The following is a 22044-nucleotide window of genomic DNA, read 5'->3' on the forward strand; positions in this document are numbered from 1 at the left end:
CCAAAACATGAAAAATCTAACAGCACTACCCAAACCCAATTCGGACCCGAGAACCAAATAGTTGAAAACAGTAGGAATTGAAATTCCAACTGTCATTCAAACACTCCGACATTTTTCAATAAGCAAGAAAACAAGAACCTTAAATACATACAAAGTTCATTAAGCAGTAAAAGTAACCAAATTTGCACTCTCTAATCTTAATAAAGAACAATTCAAAAACCAAAACCACAAGAAACCCATTAAGATATGCACATAATTTCATCCAAAAAGTAGAAATCCAATCCCTAAACTAATGGTAAAGTGGGATTTTCAATAAAATTAGGTATAATGCAGAAGAAGAATTAGTGTAAAATTACCCTTCAGTGTAATCAGCTTGAAGAAGGTCAAGGTAAGTGTCCCATTTATTTCCGATGACCTGAAAACATTCAAACAACAAATTTAATCGAAAAGGTCAACAGATTAAACCCTAAACCCTAAAGACGGTTACCTTGCCGCAAGTGAAACAACGAACTGGAATAATCATGTTTACGATGCCTTTGTTTTTCTGATTGCCCTCAATTTTGCGCACTTATCAAAGGTTTTGAAGAGTGAAAGAGCAAAGAGGGGGGTGTTTGCGACAAACTTGCAATTTTTTTTTGTATATTCCACAAATATAATGGAGACATTGAGTTGATCTAAAATCGAGCCAGGCTATAATACAAAATCTTGCACCCAACCTGTAGCTTGTTATATACATCCGGCCACCCATCTGGAAGTACCGTACACCCATGAGTTTGATGATTGTTCTTTATTTAGTCATCAAATGAAGAGCAAACTAATCTTGGGTTATTTGGGCGTACGGACACCTTGATATGTATAACAAAATCTACATTTTTCGGGCCATTAGGCCGATTGTCGATCACCTCTATCGATATGTCGTTTTAAATCTCTAACATATAACTGATTGTATATTTGTATTATTTAGTGAGTTATAATTTTCTCCATTTTTCTTTTTTAATCTATTTCTAAAGTGTACATAATGATGGCAAATAATTGAGGATGGAGGAAATAGTATGTGATAAATTTGTCAATGTGAATATACCGACGCCGCCTAGGGTTGTTGTGAGTCCGAACAACCTAACACTTGTTGCTGCCGTACTTATTCAAACCTCCAATAATATTTGCTCAATTGCTAATAGTTGTAGGCGACCTTAAGCAACATCAAATGCTACAATTTTAGGCCCCCAAAACAAATAACGAATCGTGCTCCATACAACTATGCAATTATTTATGTGGATACGGAGTACTCATTTTTAAATTAAATAACAATGGAATAATTCTCATTCGATTTGTTAGAATAATTCTATTAACAGTTTGATTTTATATGTTAATAAACAATTAACACACAAAAATAAAAAGGAAATAGATTTTCCTAGTAAATGGATTCAAGTTTTGCAAATTTGAAAGTGATACTCAATATCAATGTGATAACTCAAACCATTCCTTTACAAAATGAGGAAAACCCTAAGATGCTGTAGGTAGGTTAGCTAAGTGCACAACCATCATATATAGATGGAAGGTAACAAACCTCAACATTCTTGCCAAGAGGAAGCCACTGATCCCCAATGTTTGATCTTCAGCTAAGTTTCCTACCTTCTAACACAATTTTGATTTAGACAATGACATCCTCAGAAGTTCCAAACAACTATTTACAACAAAAAAACTATGCATTAAGAACATCAAATCTTCAGAAGCGCCTAACAGTTGACATCGGCAATGTTAGCCAATGCGGGAAGATCTCCTCAATTTAGTTGTCCGAGAGGAACCAGATCCTACATTATCTGATTCCTGTGTCTGAGACTGGGTGTTCTTTCTCCTCTTTCTCTGAGAAGATCCATTTGAAGGTTGAGTTTCTGTTGCCTCACTTGGTTCATCCTCATTGTCCACCATTTCTGCTTTGGTAACTGTATATGGCCAAGGACTATGACAGCCAGGACAAACCTTTTCAGCCTGAAAATGATAAATACGAGTTGCTTATTTAACAAGAATAGCCTGATTGCCAAAAAAAAAGAGGGGGAAAAAAAAAAAAAAAAAATCCTGGAAACTGATGTGTTACCGTTCTTTGAGAAAACTTCTTAAGGAGGCAGTACTTATGGATTCGGATGGGACAGCCTTCAGTTGGGCACAAATCCGCCTATTAGAAAAAATAATTGCACCTACATATATTAGATTAGAGAAGTAGCAAAGACAACAAGAATTGGCAGCCACTAAAACGATGCAAAACACTTCAGTTCTGACATAAGCAATTGACGACTAAGATCAGATATTCAGATGTGATCTACAAAACCAAAATTAAAAGAATGCTAAAATCCCATTTGCATTTACATGGTAACAGCATAATTTACCTTAACTTAGAGAAACAGTAACTAGTAGCAGAACTGCAGAAGTGAGAGGCTCAATACAGCTAATACATTAAAACAGCACACATCATCTCATGAACATAAACAATCACTTTATAGAAAGAGATGTTTATTAACTTATTGTTGAACGAGTTTAAAAGTTAGAAATTCACTTCCCTGTAAAACAAAATAAAGACGAAAAAATAACAAAAATAAAAACTTAACATAGAGAAATAACCCACCTTCACCCCAGCCTCATTGCAAACCTCACACGAAGGAATCTCATTTAAGCGGAACCAACTTCGGAGATCAAGGAATGATCTAATACCAAGTCCGATATTACCATCTACATTGGAGAGCCATCCATCATGTACAAGCTCTTCAAGAGCCTTTTCTTTTTGGGACATTGAAAAATTCCTTAAAGCAGGAGGCGCATCCTGGAATTGTGATTCTGACTGTGGTTGTGAGCCACCAGGGATCTGTCATTTAGAAACAACAATTGTCAGCCACCAGAATTAAGCTGCCTAATAGTGGGACGAGAATAAGAAAGATGCCTCTATCTAGTTGACTAAGAAAAAGGAGAGCTACAGAGTAAAGACAGAAGCAAGAACATCTGACTGGAAATATATGGAACATTAGCGAAAGGTTATTAATTTAACAAGTCTGGAAATATAGCAAATTGACCCCCATCCCTCTCCCCAAAGCAAATTAAAGCTAGTAAATTAGGACTACTCTTATTTTTAAGGCCAATGATCACAGGTATATAGCAGATTGTGCAGTTGACACAAACATCTGCGTTTTGCAATCCTTGATTCTGGAACTCACCGTCCATTCACCCGTCCCCATTCTTTCATGATATTATCCCCCTAGACCCTGAGACCCCACACAGATCTAACGAGAGAAAAAGGTGAAGGGGGGGGGGGGGGGGGTTTAAAGGGACCATCATAAATGAAAGGAAGAACATATTGAATACACGTGTTATGATTATATCATTATATAACAAGAAGTTCCTACTTCCTACAATAATCGCCTGATAAGTTTTCCAAAATTTGAAAACTGTTATCCACACAGAGAAGTTTACAAACCTGACTGTCCAATCTTATATGGAGGGCATCAATATTAGTGATGCAACCTTGACCTGCAGTATCTTGTGCAATTGCTTCTATCTGCCATTTGAAAATGAAAGCAAATCTCAGCAATTCAACAAAAAGTTTTGGAGTATTTACTCCAGTTTCCACCATACATTCCACAACAAGCAAAAATGCAGGTTTTATCTTGCACTGAACAGCCAGTTTCAAAATCAAACCATCCAAATTATGTCTTACACACTACACAGAGCAGCCAACCCCAAATAATCAGCAAATTTCCCGCTTAAAACCATACATTCCACATTCAATGTACTATGAAAATTCACATTATAACATGAAATTCACACAAGCATACTACCCTATCCATTTCCAAATATATAACACTCACACTTTTTGACATTTTGCTTTGACAAAAATTGTGCAACACTATATTCGTTTTAAAAATAATTCACACATTTGTTCATTCATTGATCTATTCACTAAACTACTAAGGTCACATATAATATAACGCATTATACTTTGTCAGTTAAAATAGATACTCCGTACAACTAACGATTTCTTATAGCTTAAGCATAACCTTTGACAACAACTAAACCCGCATTAGTAGCAACAACACAACAATGTAATTATTAGCAATTCAATTATTCAATTAATCTCCCAAATACCAAAACATTGTTATAGAACGGTAATCATAAAAATCGAAGAAAAAATACTGAAATTCACAGGGATATGAAGCTTACAATGCCCTTATAAAAGGCAATTTGAGGAGCTGAGTACCTAGACCCTAGCTTCGATTGTTCATCTTCAACGTTGTTGACGACGCCATAATAAACTGTACCATCATACTGATTTCTACACGCTCGCAACTCAAATTGAACAAAGGAAAGCTCTTTATTAATCTTCAATAAATAATCGTTAAACATTTTGTCATTAGAACCTGAAAAAACGGTTACAATTACAGAGGAATTAGGGTTCACAATACTAATTTCATACCACAATAATTTCAGATTAAAATAAATTAAAGGGGGAAATTGAAACCTGGGTTTCTTCCAGTAACTCCCTCGAAAATTTTGTTGAATTCTTCGGACTTAAGAGGGCCGCGAGAGAGTAGAGATTGAATTAGAGTGTGGTGCTTCCAGCTTAATTCCGGCATTTTTCGCCCAATTTCTTCTCTCCTAGAACCCTAATTGATGACGAAGAGCGAAATTGGAGAGTAGAAGTTTGCAAATTGGGGTAAATCAAATGTAAACGGAGGAACCCTAATTTTTGCGCTCCATTTTGCTGAATATCTGAAAGGTTTCTTTTTGGCGCCAATCCCCTAAACAAGTAATCATTAGTTGCTTCTCTCGAAGGCCGTCGCAAGTGTAGTACAAATTGCAAAATTGATCCAGACTTGAATTTTTCGACCCATATCCATATCACATGTGAAATTGATCGAACAAACAATAGTTTAACGTAAATTGACATGATCTAAAGTTTAATATCGCTATATTAATAATGATCTATGTAAGGTGTGTCCTTAAGCACATATTAAATTGCGAATTACAAAAATATTGAATTTTTTTTTAAATCACCACAAATGCTTTCACATTAAACCCATATTTAATTATTACACATTAGGCCGTGAATATGATTGACTCAGCATTGATCACACATGTAATGATACTAGATTAATTATATAATCTTACAGAACATTCTTTTTTTCTTTTTTATGTTGATAAAATCATTGCTGATGTGGATGTCAACTAGCTTAATTGGTTAAAATTTTAAAGGTGACACTTAAAATTTTAGAATCGAACCCGTCTGTAATATTACATTTATGGCTTTCTACAATAACAAACAAATATACTAGTATATATATAATAATAAATTGGTTAACAAAGATAAATCTCAACTACTACATAGTAATAGGAATGAGTTGGGGTAAAACAAAAATGAGGTGAATGAATCAACTTTATGCTTGTAAGTTAGTGACCCACTGAAACCTACTGTAGTTGGAATGAATAATTTGAATTTGTATAAACCAATAAAGTGAGTACATGAAGTAGAAATGAGGTTAATTGATTATTGGATTTGCTTTATGCTTGAAAGTCTCTATTGAGTCTATTCTACCCATTTCATCCTCACACATTTGCTAATGCATATTTTGTATCATTTATTCTTTATACCAAGTACTAGATTACTACTAGACAAGTCACATTTGGAGTTGTAGTTAAGTTTATGCTACTCTATAGAAAAATGCCCGGTCAGGCCACAAGTGTTGTTATATATATATATATATATATATATATGTATATGTATATATATATATATATATATGTATATGTATATATATATATATATATATATGTATATGTATATATTAAAAAGTTGTCATATACTCCTTCCATCCCTTATTTTTTTGTCTCAATTAGTTTGTCCTTTTAGTTTTGCCTTATTTAAGACATAGGAGACCACTCTCACAATCATCCCATTAACCCCACTGATTTTCTCTCTCATCACTTTTTTCCAACAAAAAAAATACACCGTAATAAATTAACTTAGGCCGTGTTCACTTTACCATATTTTTGGTGAACTAAATTATTGTTATTAAATTGAATTATTTTCACTGGATTGAAACTAACTTTACTAATTGCGATCATTTTTGCTAAACTTACTTTTATTTATTTATTTATTTTCTATTGTGTTTCTTTTTTAAAGTTATATATTTTTATTGAACTGAAATTATGTATGCTAAAACTAAACTTATTTTTTATAATCTTTTTTTTTTTTAAAGTAAGGTAAATAAGACCTTACGTACGAGCAAAAATTAAGGGCAGGAGGGGGTAGGAACTAATAAATACTTTTTAAAAAAAAAATTAATAAAATAAAATAATTAGCAACGCCCTTGATTCTCCAGTTAACGCCCGTAAAATAAAAGTTATTTTACGAGCATACTCGTATTTTACCCCTCTCTCTAAACTATTACCATCACCACCACCACCACCTCCTCCCTTTTACATACAAATCACCACTACCCACACTACACAAATCACCACAATAATATTTTTTTTCCTTTTATCTTGAAAGGCAAAAGTGCCTACTTTTTTCGAAAATCAAGGGTGACAATGACAATCATAATCTCACGCAGTGGCGTTTGAAAGTCCAGAAATTTTGCCTTGGTAGTTCTAAATTTTTAGGCGTTTGGGTTTGTTTTTTTAGACTATCATGTCAGAAACGCCTAATTTATTTGTAAAACCGCATGGTTATTTGAAATTTTCGAACGTTTATAGAATATAATGGCAGAAACGCCCAAAAATTTTGTATAACTATGCGGGTATACAGATTTTTGTGAAAATTTTAAGGTACATGCGGTTGTACTTTACTTGGTACAGACAAAAATCGCGGAAAGAACATATAGCTGTTTTGTAAAGAACATACAACTGTTTTGTAAAGAACATCCTTTTTTTTTTTTTAAATCTAAAGAACATATGTAATAATAATGAAGAACATGATAATAACATGTAATGAACATAATTTAAAGACAAAATTCAAAAAACGTTTCACAATAAGCAATGAATATTATATCACAAATAAAAGTACATTACACTGACTATCAAAGAACATGGACATATGTTCTTTTTACTCTTTTTTTGGTGCAAATATGTTCTTTTTTACTTTAGGTATATGTTCATTACATTTTAATAGTATGCTCTTATTACTACAGCTGTATGTTCTTTACATTTGTATAATATGTTCTTATACGAGAAACGTCTGTACCGTACAGGAGCCTGTAAGAACCACGCACTAGGATTTTTGCGCATTTCCGACCTTGGTTTTAATAAAACGTTTATGACTTTATTTGGGAAAAAATATGTATATCACCACATTTTCTCTGGCAAATGTCCATTAATTGGTGGTGGTCGGTGGTGGTTTAATTTGTTAGGAGGAGGGAGAATGCTCTCGAGTTAGAGGGGTGTAAACAATAGAGTTTATGAAAAAGTAGATTCGTCCATTCATTTTAAAATACGGGCATTACCCGGTAAAATAAGAGTGTTGTTTAGCGTTTTCTAATTTTGTTAATCTATAGTAATATATATTTATAGTATGGGCATCTTGGTTGATAAATTTGTCTTTTCCCAAAATGCCCTTCTCAATTTGCAAAAATTACTTTTCTAAGTGTGTGTTTTTTTTTAGAAAAAATAAACTACCTTCTTAAATTCCCTCAAAAAACTACCCTTCTTAAATTGCAGAAGTACATTTAGATTTTTTTTTTCACTAAAAAAATTACATTTATATTATTTACCGGTTACATACCACAACTACTTCCACTCAAAATTTCTAAATTTCACCTTAACTTTTCCTTTTTTTTTTTTTAAGAACCCATTAACTATTCCCTTATTTAATTCCATCATTAAGCAAATCCTTCCACAATAATAAAAAAACTATCGGCTACTGTAATTAAAGATGTAATGCAAATGCAAGGTAGAGAATGCAATCTTTATCGCCATTGTCGCATACTCGTCGATTAAGGTGCTTTTCTAATTAAATTATATTGCCACAGCAATCAAATAAATTTAATCCTTTTTACTAGGTAATCGTTTTTTTTATTAAAAAAAAGGTATACCTTTGAAATAATTGAGTTTCTTTTTTTTTTTCTTTCTTATTGAAACATGATTGTGAAAATTTATGAAGTTTTTTTTTTTTTTTTTTAAATAATGATGATTTTTTAATTTTTTTTTTGAAGAAAACCCAACGAGGGCATGTATCATAATCTTTTGCTTTTAAATTTTTTTCATTTTTTTAATTTAAAAACATTATGATTGTTATATTTGTGTTACTTTTTTATATGAAATCTGATGAAAAATTGATAGTTGAAGTTAAAATCTATCCGATGTTTTTTAATTTTTTTTTATCAATTACTTCATATTAGAGTAAGAAGAATGGAGTACAAATATTTTCAAAAAAAAGAAGAAGAAAAAAGAAAAAGAATGGAGTACAAATTCAAACAGTTTGCAGTTTTTTTTTTTTTTTTTTTTTTTTTTTTTTTTGACAGGCACTCTGCAAGTTTACATGTACTGCATAGATTGCTAAATTTTATCTTTATTTATCCAAAATTTGAATGTATTTTTTTATAGAGTAGATTTACATCTACAATTTGGGGCCAAGGTTGTCTAAATTGCTTAAGAAAATTGGGGTATATAGTCTGATACTTATAAAATTATTATGTAACAAATCATTAGATAGAATACTATGTAGATTTGTTTTCTCCTATCCTATGATTTATAAATATTTCAATAAATTTATACGAGTAATTTTTAATTGTTAGATTTGAACTCCTTGATGCATTCTAATAGTATATGCATTTTTCTATTTTAATAATTTTTAAATTAAAAATATCTGAAAATATAAAGATAATGATGTACGGAATAAAATTTAATACTAAAATTAGGTAGATTAAATCGTAGTTGTATAGGGGCTAATATAGGACATTTCTTATATGGTACACGCGTAGCGTGTGTCTCTTAGCTTGTACTTCGTAATACATAAATACTGTACATGTCTAGATATGTTGGGTTTATGTTGTTAAATTGAGTATTTAATTTTGTAGGGTCTATTGCTAAAAAGGTTATTTCATCTAATCGTAAATTTGCTTCGATTACAAGCCAACAACCCAGAAATTAAAACCCAGGAAATGAAAGTTTAGTACACTAAATCAAAATTCAATGTCGATACAGTGAGCAACACTGAAAGAGAGAGAAAATCTGGGAATTGTTAAAGTTTGAAACTTGTAAAATTAGGGCAAGAAATTTTGTGGGGTGATCTTAAAAATGAAATTTGAAAGCATAGGACCTGAAGATTTATCAACAATCGGAGGGATCGCAACAGTTTCCCTACTTCATTCCTTCATTCCTACTCATTGGTTGCCCTTTTCCATCGTTGGTCGCGCCCAAAAATGGACTCTTTCTCGCACCCTTTTAGTCAGTAAGTTCCTTTTTTTTTCAGCATCTTCCAATTAATCTGTAATTTTTGGTAATTGGGTTTCTTTCTTTCTTGCTTAATCAATCTTAAATTGTTGTTAAATCTTGTGGGTTTGGTCTTATTTTTGCATTAATTTGCTCAATTTATGTGGATCTATTGTCATTTATGGTATTAATATTGTTTATTTATGTATAGTCTATGTATTGTTTGTATAATTCTTTGTAAATTGCTTGTTTTTAATCTCGTGATTTAGTTCTTCAAGGATTTGGAATAGGTGGTTAGGATTTACACATAATGAAGGGTATATAGAGTTCCAAGTTTAGATAATTATAGGAGGTGGGAAGAAATATTTAGAGACTTCCATTTTCTAGTGGATGATTTTCGGCATTAGATGAAATCAATGGTTCTTTCTTGAGGCTTCTTCGGTAGGTAAAGCCGTAAAGGTATCCTCAATAGTGTAGTGGACTAGTGGTTCATTGTTAAGATTTGTTATGGAGTGGGTATGGAGCCATGGACTATGGAAGAAGAAGTTGTATTGAGGGGTTTTGATGATCATTATTCCTAATGTGAGTGATCTAAGATGTTCAATAATTCTCTGAAATCCACATTGAAGTCCAACATTTGTGAGATTATAAATTTCTAATAAAGTGATTGATTAGATTTGGTTGTGGATTTTTCTCCTTAGGCAAGATTATCGTCTTAATATCTGTTTTTTTCAGCTCTATTTACCAGATGGTAAATGTTGTAAATCTTTAAGATGGTGCGTAGCAAAAGTTAATTTTTTTTAAATGATTCTAAAGTGTGAAAGATTTTGGATTGAAGGTCCATAGTAAATCCTGAGCATTGGAACTGGCAAAAGAAAAGCTGTTCAAGTATAAAGAAGTTGACCCTCATGTCTCAAAGTAGAGAGACCATGGATTGTTTGTACTTTAGGGATTTTTAAGTGTGAAAGAATTTGGATTGTTGGTAGGTTCAGGTTGAGAATGGATGCTAGTGTTTATATGGGTTCAAATATAGATTTGCGGATTTAGTTTTTCTCTTTATGAATAATTTAGATGTTTTTAGGGGGAATGGTGTATATTGTTCTGTTCTGTTACTATTTGGAGTAAGCGGTTTGCTTGAAATGATATTATTTTTAGGGTGAGAATAGTAATCCAGAGGCAATCCTTACAGTTATTGATAACATGATAAGTGGTGGTCCAGCACAACTTTTACTTATCCATAGACTGAGAGATGTCACCGAGAAGGAAGAAGGGGAACTACATATTCATATTTGCTGAATCCTTTAGCTGCATGAGATTCTGTATCTTCGGTATGATCTTATATGCGTATTCAGAGTGATGGAGCTTCAAAGAAGGCTGACGAATACTAGACTAACTAGAGTCTTTACTTGGTTATAATACAAGTAGGATGATTTTTTACCTACCATCACTCTTGTATGATATACCTTTAGGGAGGACATCTACATGTTTAATCATAAGGCAACACTTCTTAATTTGTTTTCACCATTAAAGAAAAAAAAAAATCTTCCGTGTCTTGCTTTTAGCTGTAAATCTTTAGTGAATTGCAATTTGGTCCAACACCAGAATATGAGAAGGTAAAGCATATATTGCATCCTGATGTCAAAGTATGTATGTTCTTTGTATACATCAATACACCAATATTTTCTTAATTTCTTTCTCCTTGAGTCATGAAACATTATGACTGCACAACTATGGTCAACATGGAATCAGAAACCCACATCAAAAGGTCTATCTAGTACCATGACATGCCAGCCCAGGATCTAAAGACCCCATTTTCAAAGCAGCTAACTATTTTTAACACAAGCATTTGATAGCTGAGACAATTACAAATATGTTAACCTAAAAAAAAAGAAAAAGAAATTTGTTGGCCACAACTTTACTACCTGCATAATTTCATATTTCCATTTTCCATTAATGGCTTACTGAGGTCCTCTTCCAATCATCATTATACCACATTAGCTGAGATCTTGCACTAGTTGCCTTAAAGCTCATGATTGACAAAGCATTGCTTTCGTCTACCTAATTCTCTGTCAACCTTCTAGTATACTAGTATACTCAACTCTAGTGTGTTCTCTAGATTACTTGGTTACCCCGCTTTTGAGAGTGTTCCTAGTTTGGCTGGTATTTTTGTTTGTCTGCAAGTAGATTAATTTTCTACTCTGCTTTTGAACCTGTAAAAAAACAATTTTATTATTCCTTTTAATTGGTTTAGTGAAGAATGCTTATTAAAACTTAAATATATAGTACACCAAGGGGGTAAAATAATGAAATTTGGTTCATGTAGCCGACCCCACTTATGGGATTAAAGCTTTGATTGATTGATTGAGTACACCTAGGGGGTGCCACGGCTGTCACCCATGTACAGGAGAAGGGCTTAGCTAATTAAAATTTTATGTCCTCTCAAAGGTCATCTTCAGTGCACCTTGGAGCGATGCACACCTGATAAAAAAGTGAAAAAAAAATAATGTGGTAAAGAGCTGTGCACCTCACTGAAATTGCCACAACGTTGTGCCCATATACAGAATTACAGACAATACAGTCTAGTCTATACACTGTTTTCTAGCTATCATGTGACAATCTATATACTTTGTAATTTTGTATAAATCATGAAAAATCTACTGCCTCTTAAACTTTAAACTTGAAAGTTTGATGCGAGTTAGCTCTTTGATGATGAACGACTCTTTGAGCATCCATAATCATGCTTGCATCTCTCTGCATGTCTGGGTGTCAATTTAGCTTGTCCCATAGACCCGCAAATCCTGTACATTCTGACAATTGCATCTTCTGAAATGCACAGCTGCAGATGCTTTTACTGTATATTGTGGATGCACCCTTTTTTGTGAATTTATCTGATTTTTTTCTATCATGCTATCAAGTCTCATCTATATTAAGCTGGCTTTAAGTTTTCAGAAGACTTTGCATGCCTTTGATAACTAGACACTCATTGTAGTTGACCTTCTCTTCATGCAGCTGTATTTGGAGCATGTTTGCATGTGATATCTACTGCACTTCTTGGCATAACAGCTGTAACCATGGCCAATACCATTGCGGGGGAAGAAACTGTGCATAAGCTTGCTTCTTTGCTACTTGTAGTACTTGGCGGAAGTTACATCTTGCTGTTTCTTTTAGGAAAGGGCGGCCATAGTCATTCTCATCATCAGCCCATGGAAAAAATGGCTGTCGCTGGACTTGTCCTAGTTCCTGCGCTGTCACCTTGTGCAACCACACTTCCAGTGTTTCTAGCTGTTGGAAATTCATCCTCAATGATGGTCCTAGCCATCATAGTACTGTTATTCAGGTACAATGCTTGATTTTCATTAATTTGCAGGTCTCCTTAACCTAACAATCCAAATAATGTGCTGGAAGGAAATAATGAATTCTGTTTTTATTTTGGTGTACATTAACATTCTTGGGAATTAGATTATGTTAATATCTAATTCACTCTGCATTTGTATACATTAACATTCTTGGGAATCAGATTATGTTAATATCTGTAAGGGCATCGTGAGACTGTCAAACTGGTCAGTACTGTGACTACTGTCAATGAGGTTCATATCAGTTTCAGGTTAAAAATAAGCAAAATTGGTATTTGTTATCAGTTTACATCACCTTTTGACTGGATGCTAGCTGAAATGAGCTATTATGCTGGGAATTTTTTTTTTGGTCTTGGGTCAATAATATGTTGGAACTCCAAAAATTCAGGCCAGTTCTGCTGCCCTCACTTCAGGTTAACTTTACTATATTTAAGCATCATCCTAAGCAGCCTTAGTCCATGAATCTAGCCTTGGTCCCTTTTATTATGACTGTATTTGCTTTCTTTTTTTAAAAAACTCCGTTGCTCCGTGAAATAATCTTTTTTTTTAAAAAAAAAAAATCAATGAATTTATTTGGACTACAGTTGTGTATGATGTTTATTTGCTGATGTTGTTTTTGCAGCACTATCACTGTGATGACCTCTTTGGTAGCTCTCTCCTACTATGGTGCTAGTCAGCTGAAGTTTCACTGGGTGGAGCGGTATGACAAGGTTCTTGTTGGTTCAGTTCTGTGTTTGGTAGGAATTTTAACCCTCATTTTTCATGATCACGACCATCATCATCATCATGGTGGAGCAAGAGAGCATTTGTCCAGAAAAGTTCTGAATCTTTAATTTTACTTCTGCTATAAAATTTTGTGTATTATTTCGGAACATTAACAAGTATAAAGCATTTTGTACTATAAGAAGCATACTAGGTGTACTTGAAATTCGAGATCAAAGTTTCTTTTTCAAAAAAAAAAAAAAACCACTTTATTATTATCATTATCGTTAAACAGGATTTTAAACTTAGGTAGATACAAATCATACAATTCCGAAATATTTTAATTAAAGTACTGATTACACACATAATCTATAATTAATTAACTAGGACGAGGAGGCAAAGTTCCTTGAAGAAATGAAGAGAAAAGGGTTAAAGCTCTCTCTAGTTGATAGCTTGGTACTTGATGTCCTGCTTCTCTTACTGTTATGAATACCAGCCCTTCATACTCCACCAAATACCCTCCAACCTGTATATTAAATTAATAATGTTAATTATTGAATTATTTCACCAATTCTACTAACTACTAATGTAACACTAAATCAAAAGATAATTTGAATAAAAAGATTATTTAGACCTCATTGTTGCCAGATTTCCATGGCGTATCGAGTTGCCGTCACGGGCACTCGTTCTTCTAAATCTCCGCTGAAAGTAGTCACATATTTTTGTCGAAATATAATTAGCATAGCACAATTAGCACAATAGTAATTTTTTTTATAATCAATATTTTAATCTTATAAAATAGTTGATTCAATACATTACCTGTACATCCAGATTGTGATGTTATCACTAATCAACTCTTTAATTAGAGGTAAAACAGTCAACCGTGCATCATGCCAGTCAAACATATAGCTGAAATTTGAGATTATATTAAGAAATTAATTAATAAAAATGAATTAGTAACTAATATTGCCTTAAATAATGACATATTCTTATAGTACAATGAAAATTTAAAATGGAAAATTTATGAGTATACGTACGTGCATGGAGACCATGTTTTGGGATTACTCTTGGTATGCAGAGCTTTCCTCACATTTTTGTTGTTTAAGTACATGTCCACATAATAAAAAGAGCAGGGATCAAAAATTTCAACCTGCATATATATATATATATATATATAATTAATTAATTTTAATGTCTAATTAAGGTATAATCTATCGAATAATAAATCACTTTATGGTGTGTTTTCTTGGATAACGTACCGAATCGTGCAGCTTCGGGTTATTAGAAATGTTGCATAAGGGAGCATAGATGTTAAAAACATCAATGTTCCCCATTTCTTCACCAGCTTCTTTTACATAGTAATCCATACACTTTTTTGATGAAAAAATATCAGAAAAGTTGCAATATGTATGGATACTAGCATGAGTTTGGTCCGAAATTATGGCATGCGACCACAAGTAGTCAATTATTTGTACATAAAATAAAACAATCACATACAAAAAAATAATATGTTATTGCAAACCTCCATTTAGCCACAAAACCAAAGGATTTGTAGAAGAGTTCTTAGGGGATTCGACAAAGTAATAGAACAATGTCTTCCCCTGAGCCGGATCAACCGTCATATACCCGGCATATTGGTTGAAATCAACCCCAATAGGTTGGTCGGGCAAGGTTGCGATCCTGTCAGCCTCCATGAGGCCATTCTATGGCTCAACAAAAATGACCCCAAAACCTTACTCGGACAATTTCCGTCACAAAAAAATAACAACACGCAAAACGTGGTATTTTCGTGAATAATAATAATAATAATAATAATAATAATAATAATAATAATAATAATAATAATAATAATAATAATAAGAAGAAGAAGAAGAAGAAGAAATTATAAGAATATTAAAAAAAAAAACATTTTTTTTTTATTAAAAAAAATTCGTCTGAATTCAGCTACTTTTGGCCGGAAATTTTCATTTATGGTGCTAAGTGCGCCCAAGCTAATACTTTAGGGTGTTTTGGCTATGCCGCTTAGTTCAGGGTGCTGAGTGCACCCAAGCCATAGTTCAGAGTGTCGAAGCCAATTTTACCAAAAAATTATTAAGTTGTTATGCATAGACTCTTTATCAAAGTTGGCTCGGACCGACCCAAAAAAAGTTAGGTTAGGAAAGGATTTTGGGGCCCAAAATTTGAGCCCAGCCCATTTTTTACAAAAATAATATGGGTTTTAGACTACCTAAAATTACATTTTTAGTTATAAATCAAGTTCGGTTCGAATTTGTTTCGAAATAGCGGGTTTGGACATATTTTTTTAAGGCCTAAAATGGGCCACCTGTTTTGGAAAAGCCTGCCTCTTGATCATCTCTAGTTTTGTTGTATTTTAAATTTTAAATGTATATAACATTGAACAGGTACATGACCATTAAACTTTCGGAATAGATCCACTCAGGTGCCCATAACCCATTTTACTCATGTCTTTATAAAATTAAACAAGTATTTGTTAAAATAAGTAAAAAAAAAGTCTTTATAAATTATTGGTTGATGTATTAAAATAAGTTATTTTTTGTTTTTCATTTTTTTTAATTAAAATTGCATAGTATGTGTGTTATTAGTAAAAATAGTAATAGTGGAAGTTACTTAGAAATCTATTTTTGTTTTTATTTTTTTTTTTTAAAAAATGTGGAAATTATTTGGAGGATAATGCCAAAAAAAAAAAAAAGTGCATGAGAATTGAGGATTGGGGGTTTGGAGAAACCTCATTAACTTACTCTTAAATTATATAAAAGATTTGTTATTTTACTAATTTAAATAGTAATAAATAATACGGAGTAATATAAGAATATTAAATTCATCTATTTATACCCGGAAAAAAAATCTAAAATTATATTTTGTACTTAACATACCACCTGCAAAAGTGATCATACACAGATACACCTCTTCCGTTACACTAACTGATTTACCCACCTAAAATAAATACATTTAATTTGTTCATCATCCATCAATAGGTATATTTTTTCCTAAGCGTTGCAACAAAAACTATCACTCAACAGTTATACAACCAATATCTGTATTTTTTCCTAAGCGTTGCAACAAAAACTATGACTCCGTGTAATGTATTAATAAAAAGGGCCTAAAAATCTGTATTTTCAATTTCCAAATATCAGTATATAAACATATTTTCTTAGTCTAGGCCCAATTTTAATCTTAATTCAGGCCCAACATCCCTACTTGGATAAGCTGTATCTTCCCTCATTATGTCTAACTGTCTAAGGCTCCAAGGTCCAAGGATATGACTCTTTTTCAACTTGTATATACTTAATTCTTAATTGAAATGAGCAAATACATTTCCAGCTCATTTTTATGAAATACGGAGTAAGTAATTTACTTGCTTGGTTTTTTTAAATAATAACCTTTTCTTAGGGGAAAATAATGCAGAGTAATCAATTTTTGTTTGCTCATTTGTAGTTAAGGTCTGTCACATTTACTGAATTGAGCTGGATTGAACTGAACTGAACTGATTGGAGCTGAGCTGAACTGAACTAAACTGAACTGAACTGAGCTGAAATGGATATTTTATGAGAGAGGGAAATTAGGAGCTGAACTGAACTGAACTGAATTGAACTGATTGGAACTGAACTGAACTGAAATTAAGTAAATGTGAATAGGCCCTTAATATGTTATTATTTTTTGAATATTTATATAACAAGACTTACTTTCTTTCGCGTCTTTAACTCTCTATCTAACTCTAGTCTCATAAGATTCATATTCTTTCTATAAATTCATTTTCTCTCTATCTCTTCACTTTATAATTTCGTTCCCCTATTTTGAATACCAAGAACAATTGATCATTTTAGATTTAAACTTCGATTTATTTTTATGTACTTCCTTCTCTTTAAATTTTTATATTATTGTGAGGTACAATCATTTCCTATCTTCTTTTATCGTCCAGACCATTATGCTAAATTTGTAAAGAGGCATAAGTTTATTTCTTTGTTGATTGTTGAGGATTAGCACATTAGCAAATTTGTCCAAACTTTTCTTTTTGTTACTCTATTCCAACTTATGGACCATAAATACACAAAATTTAGCTTTTATATTATTCCAACAACAAGCATATTAATTTGTAAACCTCAATCCAAATAAACTTTTTCTCTTTACAAAGAAATTACTCCATAATATTTACTCATTCAATTAAATAGAAATGAGCAAAGCTTATATTTTTTATATCACTAATCATAGTATGAATTTTGCTCATTTAAATCAAATGAGCAAATTTAAAACATATTTTACCTTGCTAGGTATAACCCATTGTAAATTTCTCCTCTCTTCTCCTTCCTCTCTCCAAAACCCTAGCCTCTATTGTTGAACTTTAAAGGGGTTGAAAGCCCCAATTCTTGTTTCTTTAAAGTTTTTTTTTTGGTTTATAATAATGCTTCCTCCTAGAACTTTTCTCTCTCGAAAGAAAGGATTTATGATCTCCTTCGAAAGACAAGGGTTTTTCGACCTTATTCAAAAGACAAGGTTTATCTCCTCTTTTCGGGGGAGGAATTTCTTAGTTTTGAATCCATGATATTAGATCTAATGGATTGTCGTGAAATTATTTTGTTGGTGAAAAAATTATCAAGTTTTCGAATACAGACAGATAAATCAGAAGGAAAACATCCTAACGACTACAAAAGATCGTTAGATTATCTCTCCAACAAGGCTGTATTTTCCAGTGATATAAGAGAGAGATGCTCCACTGTGCAAGATCTACTCGACGATCGTAGTTTTTATGAAGGAAAATTTTATTTGATTCAATATCTTATGTTTTTGTTAACGTCGAATCTCTATTATAGATGTCGTATGAATTTTAATTAATGCAATATTGGAATTTAAATATCTTTATCGATACAAAGAAAAAAGAAATCACCCCAAAAGGGACAAAAATAAATTAATATTTTTTACCCTTCCTCCAAAATAAAAATTAACCTATGTAGATAAATAAATAAATAAATGATTGGGCACTTAATTACAAATTTTGGCACCGGCGGTGTCAAGTACATACTCGCTCATGCATGCATGATTGCAGGGTGGACTACTGGACTTGGGTATTTTCAATGAGTGCATATTGCGATTTTGCGAAATGCGAAGTTTATATATCATGTCTTTACTTTTAAATCAAATCAAATAATTTATCCCAATTCCCATATTATAATCCGTAGCAAACTAGCAATACTCTTCAGGAAAAATTGGTGCATTTGTTTTTTTTAACTTTATCATTCGGCATTCATTATTTCATTCTATCATCCATTTCAATGTCACCTGTTGGTAAATTTTAAGTAAAAGTTTAGATATGATTCAGAGTTCAGGTTTATTTATAAATTTTGCTTCCCTCTTTGCCATGTCATGGATAATTGATCTTATGTAAAAAATTTGTTAGGTAATAATACTGATTACTTATTTACTTTAAAATTAATTTTATGTACACCCTTCGTCCTTTTTTTACATTCCTGTTTGTAAAATTACACGGGAATTAAGGAACTAAGAATAAAACAAATAACAATAAAACAAAACACAGGGAAGTACAAAACATTAAATGATGTGTTTGAGTAAAACAAAGATAGATTAATATTTAATGATGTCATGTCATCAATCCTTTGCAAAAAAAAAAAAAAAGGATCAATAACATACTCCTATTAGAAAATTAAGAACCAATCATATTTATCTAAATTTAGGAGTGAGAATAGGAAAGTAAGAGTGAGAAAATAAGAGTGAGCATTAATTACATAACAGAAAAAGAGGGATAATTTGAGATATTTGGAAAAAAAATACTTATTAAAAAAGGAAAAGAGGAATGTAATTTTGGAATACCCAAAAAAGAAAGCAGGAATGTAAAAAAGGGACAGAGGGAGTATGAACGAATTTTCTAAATTCGAGAAAAAATAATGTACGGAAAATAATATCAAAAAATTATTGTCATTACTTAAATTATTCAGTTTAGTGTAATTAACGCGATTAATTTAAGAACAACAGCAAACAACGACTTTTTCGTGGGATCGGTTTGGCATTGACCCGAAGTACCCCGACGGGACTGGCAATGTGAATTACAAAGATCGGGAGTACATGCACCGACATTGTCACACTCGGCAACAATGATGGCATCTATGTCCGCTGACCCTTGTACTCTTGCTGCCAATGTACCACCTGTTTTAACATTACAACACAATTTATTAGACCCTGTCATAAATAATGTACCCACCAAATTATAACGTAGTATATCTGAATGAATAATGGGCTAGCTATTTGATTATAACATTGATATTTTAGTTGTATTACTTGGATATATGAAGAAAATACATAAATAATTGCAATGACACGTAGAGATGATTAAATTTGCACCCCATACAATTTATTTTTCTATGAAAAATAAAATTATACTCGTAAAATATAACTAGCACACGCATACTTGTTTTAATTCATTGTGTGACTTTTAACATTCTCAATTGACATGATTTAAACGTATTGAGTTTATATACCCATAAAATGATGTCCTTTATATAAGGAACAAACCTTAAATTATCAAATACTCCGTACATAGTATCCCTTAAAATAAATAAATTAGTGAAAAATACTTAAATTATTTGCATGTTAACATGAATAGGGGACAAGTATTAAATAAATAAAACAATTAGAAAAGAGTCAAATGATCAATCCATCAATAAGACAATAACTTTTTTTTTTTAAAATAAAAAAATACATAAAATATATACTGTAGGAACTAGCAATGAGTAGTAGGACCAGCATGATAGAGATAAATTGGGATGATTTCATGATTTTCATCTTGAATTTTTAGAAGAATTTGTATTATGAAAGTAAACTTGTATTATGAAAGGAAACTTTGATCTCGAATGTCATTACACCTAGTATCGATTCTTATACAAACAATTATACTTGTTTATCTTTTGGTCGCACAAATTTCATAGCAAAAGTAAATTAAAGATTCATAACTTAGAGTTAAATTTCTACTAATAGTACCAAACACTTTAGTTGAACCAACTAAAAGCTTGTCACATGACTCCTAAGGGTATTAAAGACTCATAATAATTTCTATAGCTCTTGTTTTATCTTCTTTATGTAATTTAGTTTCCTTGATATAAAGCTGGCATTGTAAACCTACTTGATTTAGGAATAGGTACTTCAATAGGTCATCATACTTGTAACGACATGGTATATATATATAAGTATATGGCACTCATACACTAGAGGTGTTAAAACCACACCCAACCCAACTTGATTCGAAACTGACTTGAAAAATATCCAATTCAGTTATTCAATTTCGACTTTTATAAACACAATAATTTATCATAACTCATGTTTAAAATAGATCCGACTGAATCTGATTTCATTGAATGTAACCCGAACACCCAAGTTGGGGTACGTAGTGTCCGGCATAAAAATCTTCCGTTAAGTATAATTTGTGAATTTTGAATTATGGAAATCTTTTCAGCCAATATATCATAAATATATATTAGCGAATCCTTAGCGGTACTTATTAAGATGTCATACCTTTATGCCATGAGTATGTGTTCTAAAGAAGTGTTTCCCATCTTGTTGAACTTTAAAAGGCCCGAGTTAAAGAGATGCATGACCAATTGAAGAACATTATTGTCATAAAGGCCCTGCAATTTTGAAGGCTATTAACATTAGAAACGCACTCATTAAAGCTCTAATTTACATTTAGTAAATATGATAATAATATAATAAAATTTTAATTAGTTAAATATGCTGCCTCCGCTAACCCTTTTCTTAAGGCTCATCAACATGATCAAATTAGAGGTTCTTAGTCTCATTGGGTATCAACTCCCTAGAGACCGATGCTAAAAAGAGTCGAGAAATGAAAAATAAAATAAAGGCTGCTATTTTGTAGTTTGTGTACAATGAGATACGTTGAGGCTTTTCCATCTCAAAGAAGTTAAACAAGCCATTCATGCACACTCGCTTCCGGATTATATACGTGATTGATGAGATAAAACTTTTATTTTAATAATCAAATTTTAATTTTGTAGTTTACTTATCCTTTAAATTATTATGTTTAATTTTTTATCAATAGTAAAGTTTGGCTATTACTAAAATATATGTAGTACATTTTAACAAATGACCAAACAATACTTCTTTGCATCAAATTTAGGCTTCTAGCTTGTCTCAAAGGAAGTCCCCTACCCTTGCATTACTAGGAAAAAATTGATATGTATAAAAAAATTACTGCTTATAATACATAAGTTGCATGTGAAGTAAAGTTGGGAAAAAAAAAAAAAAAAGAGAGATAATTTTGTACTAATATTCCAAGCAAATGGATTTCGGTATAGCGTTTCCATATTTTTTTGGAACCCTAAAAGGGTCATTTCCCGTAAATGCGCCATTCTTGAATGAAGAGTTGACCTCCATGAAACCATGTTGAGGTTCAACGTGAGCCCGATTTTGTTTGATTTTGGCCGGCAATGTGATTCAAGAGGAATCAAGAGAGGGTTTTTTTTTTATCAATTTTTCTTAATATATAATATAATATACGAGTATATATAAAGTACATTAGCGGTACTTATGTCTC

The 22044-nt window shown here is 31.9% G+C and overlaps 2 protein-coding genes and 1 pseudogene across 2 annotated transcripts; 1 reads left to right on the top strand and 2 right to left on the bottom strand.

The window, feature by feature from the left end:
- Positions 1 to 1533: 1533 nt before the first annotated feature.
- On the bottom strand, positions 1534 to 4895 carry LOC145571695 (uncharacterized). Its single transcript, XM_081630721.1, has 6 exons — positions 4505 to 4895; positions 4207 to 4403; positions 3464 to 3544; positions 2621 to 2857; positions 2096 to 2173; positions 1534 to 1989 (listed from the first exon to the last, which is right to left on the bottom strand). Exons 1-6 carry the CDS (start codon positions 4617 to 4619, stop codon positions 1759 to 1761), a joined length of 939 nt encoding a protein of 312 aa, XP_081486847.1. The 5' UTR covers positions 4620 to 4895; the 3' UTR covers positions 1534 to 1758.
- Positions 4896 to 9080: 4185 nt separating this feature from the next.
- On the top strand, positions 9081 to 13705 carry LOC145571696 (uncharacterized). The gene is made up of 3 exons (XM_081630722.1): positions 9081 to 9430; positions 12421 to 12748; positions 13387 to 13705. Exons 1-3 carry the CDS (start codon positions 9277 to 9279, stop codon positions 13595 to 13597), a joined length of 693 nt encoding a protein of 230 aa, XP_081486848.1. The 5' UTR covers positions 9081 to 9276; the 3' UTR covers positions 13598 to 13705.
- Positions 13706 to 13845: 140 nt separating this feature from the next.
- LOC145570699 (serine carboxypeptidase 1-like) lies at positions 13846 to 15160 on the bottom strand (annotated as a pseudogene).
- Between the last annotated feature and the right edge of the window lie 6884 nt (positions 15161 to 22044).

The sequence above is a fragment of the Chenopodium album genome, chromosome 12 (assembly GCF_948465745.1).
Source record: "Chenopodium album chromosome 12, dcCheAlbu1.1, whole genome shotgun sequence".
Lineage (NCBI taxonomy): Eukaryota > Viridiplantae > Streptophyta > Magnoliopsida > Caryophyllales > Amaranthaceae > Chenopodium > Chenopodium album.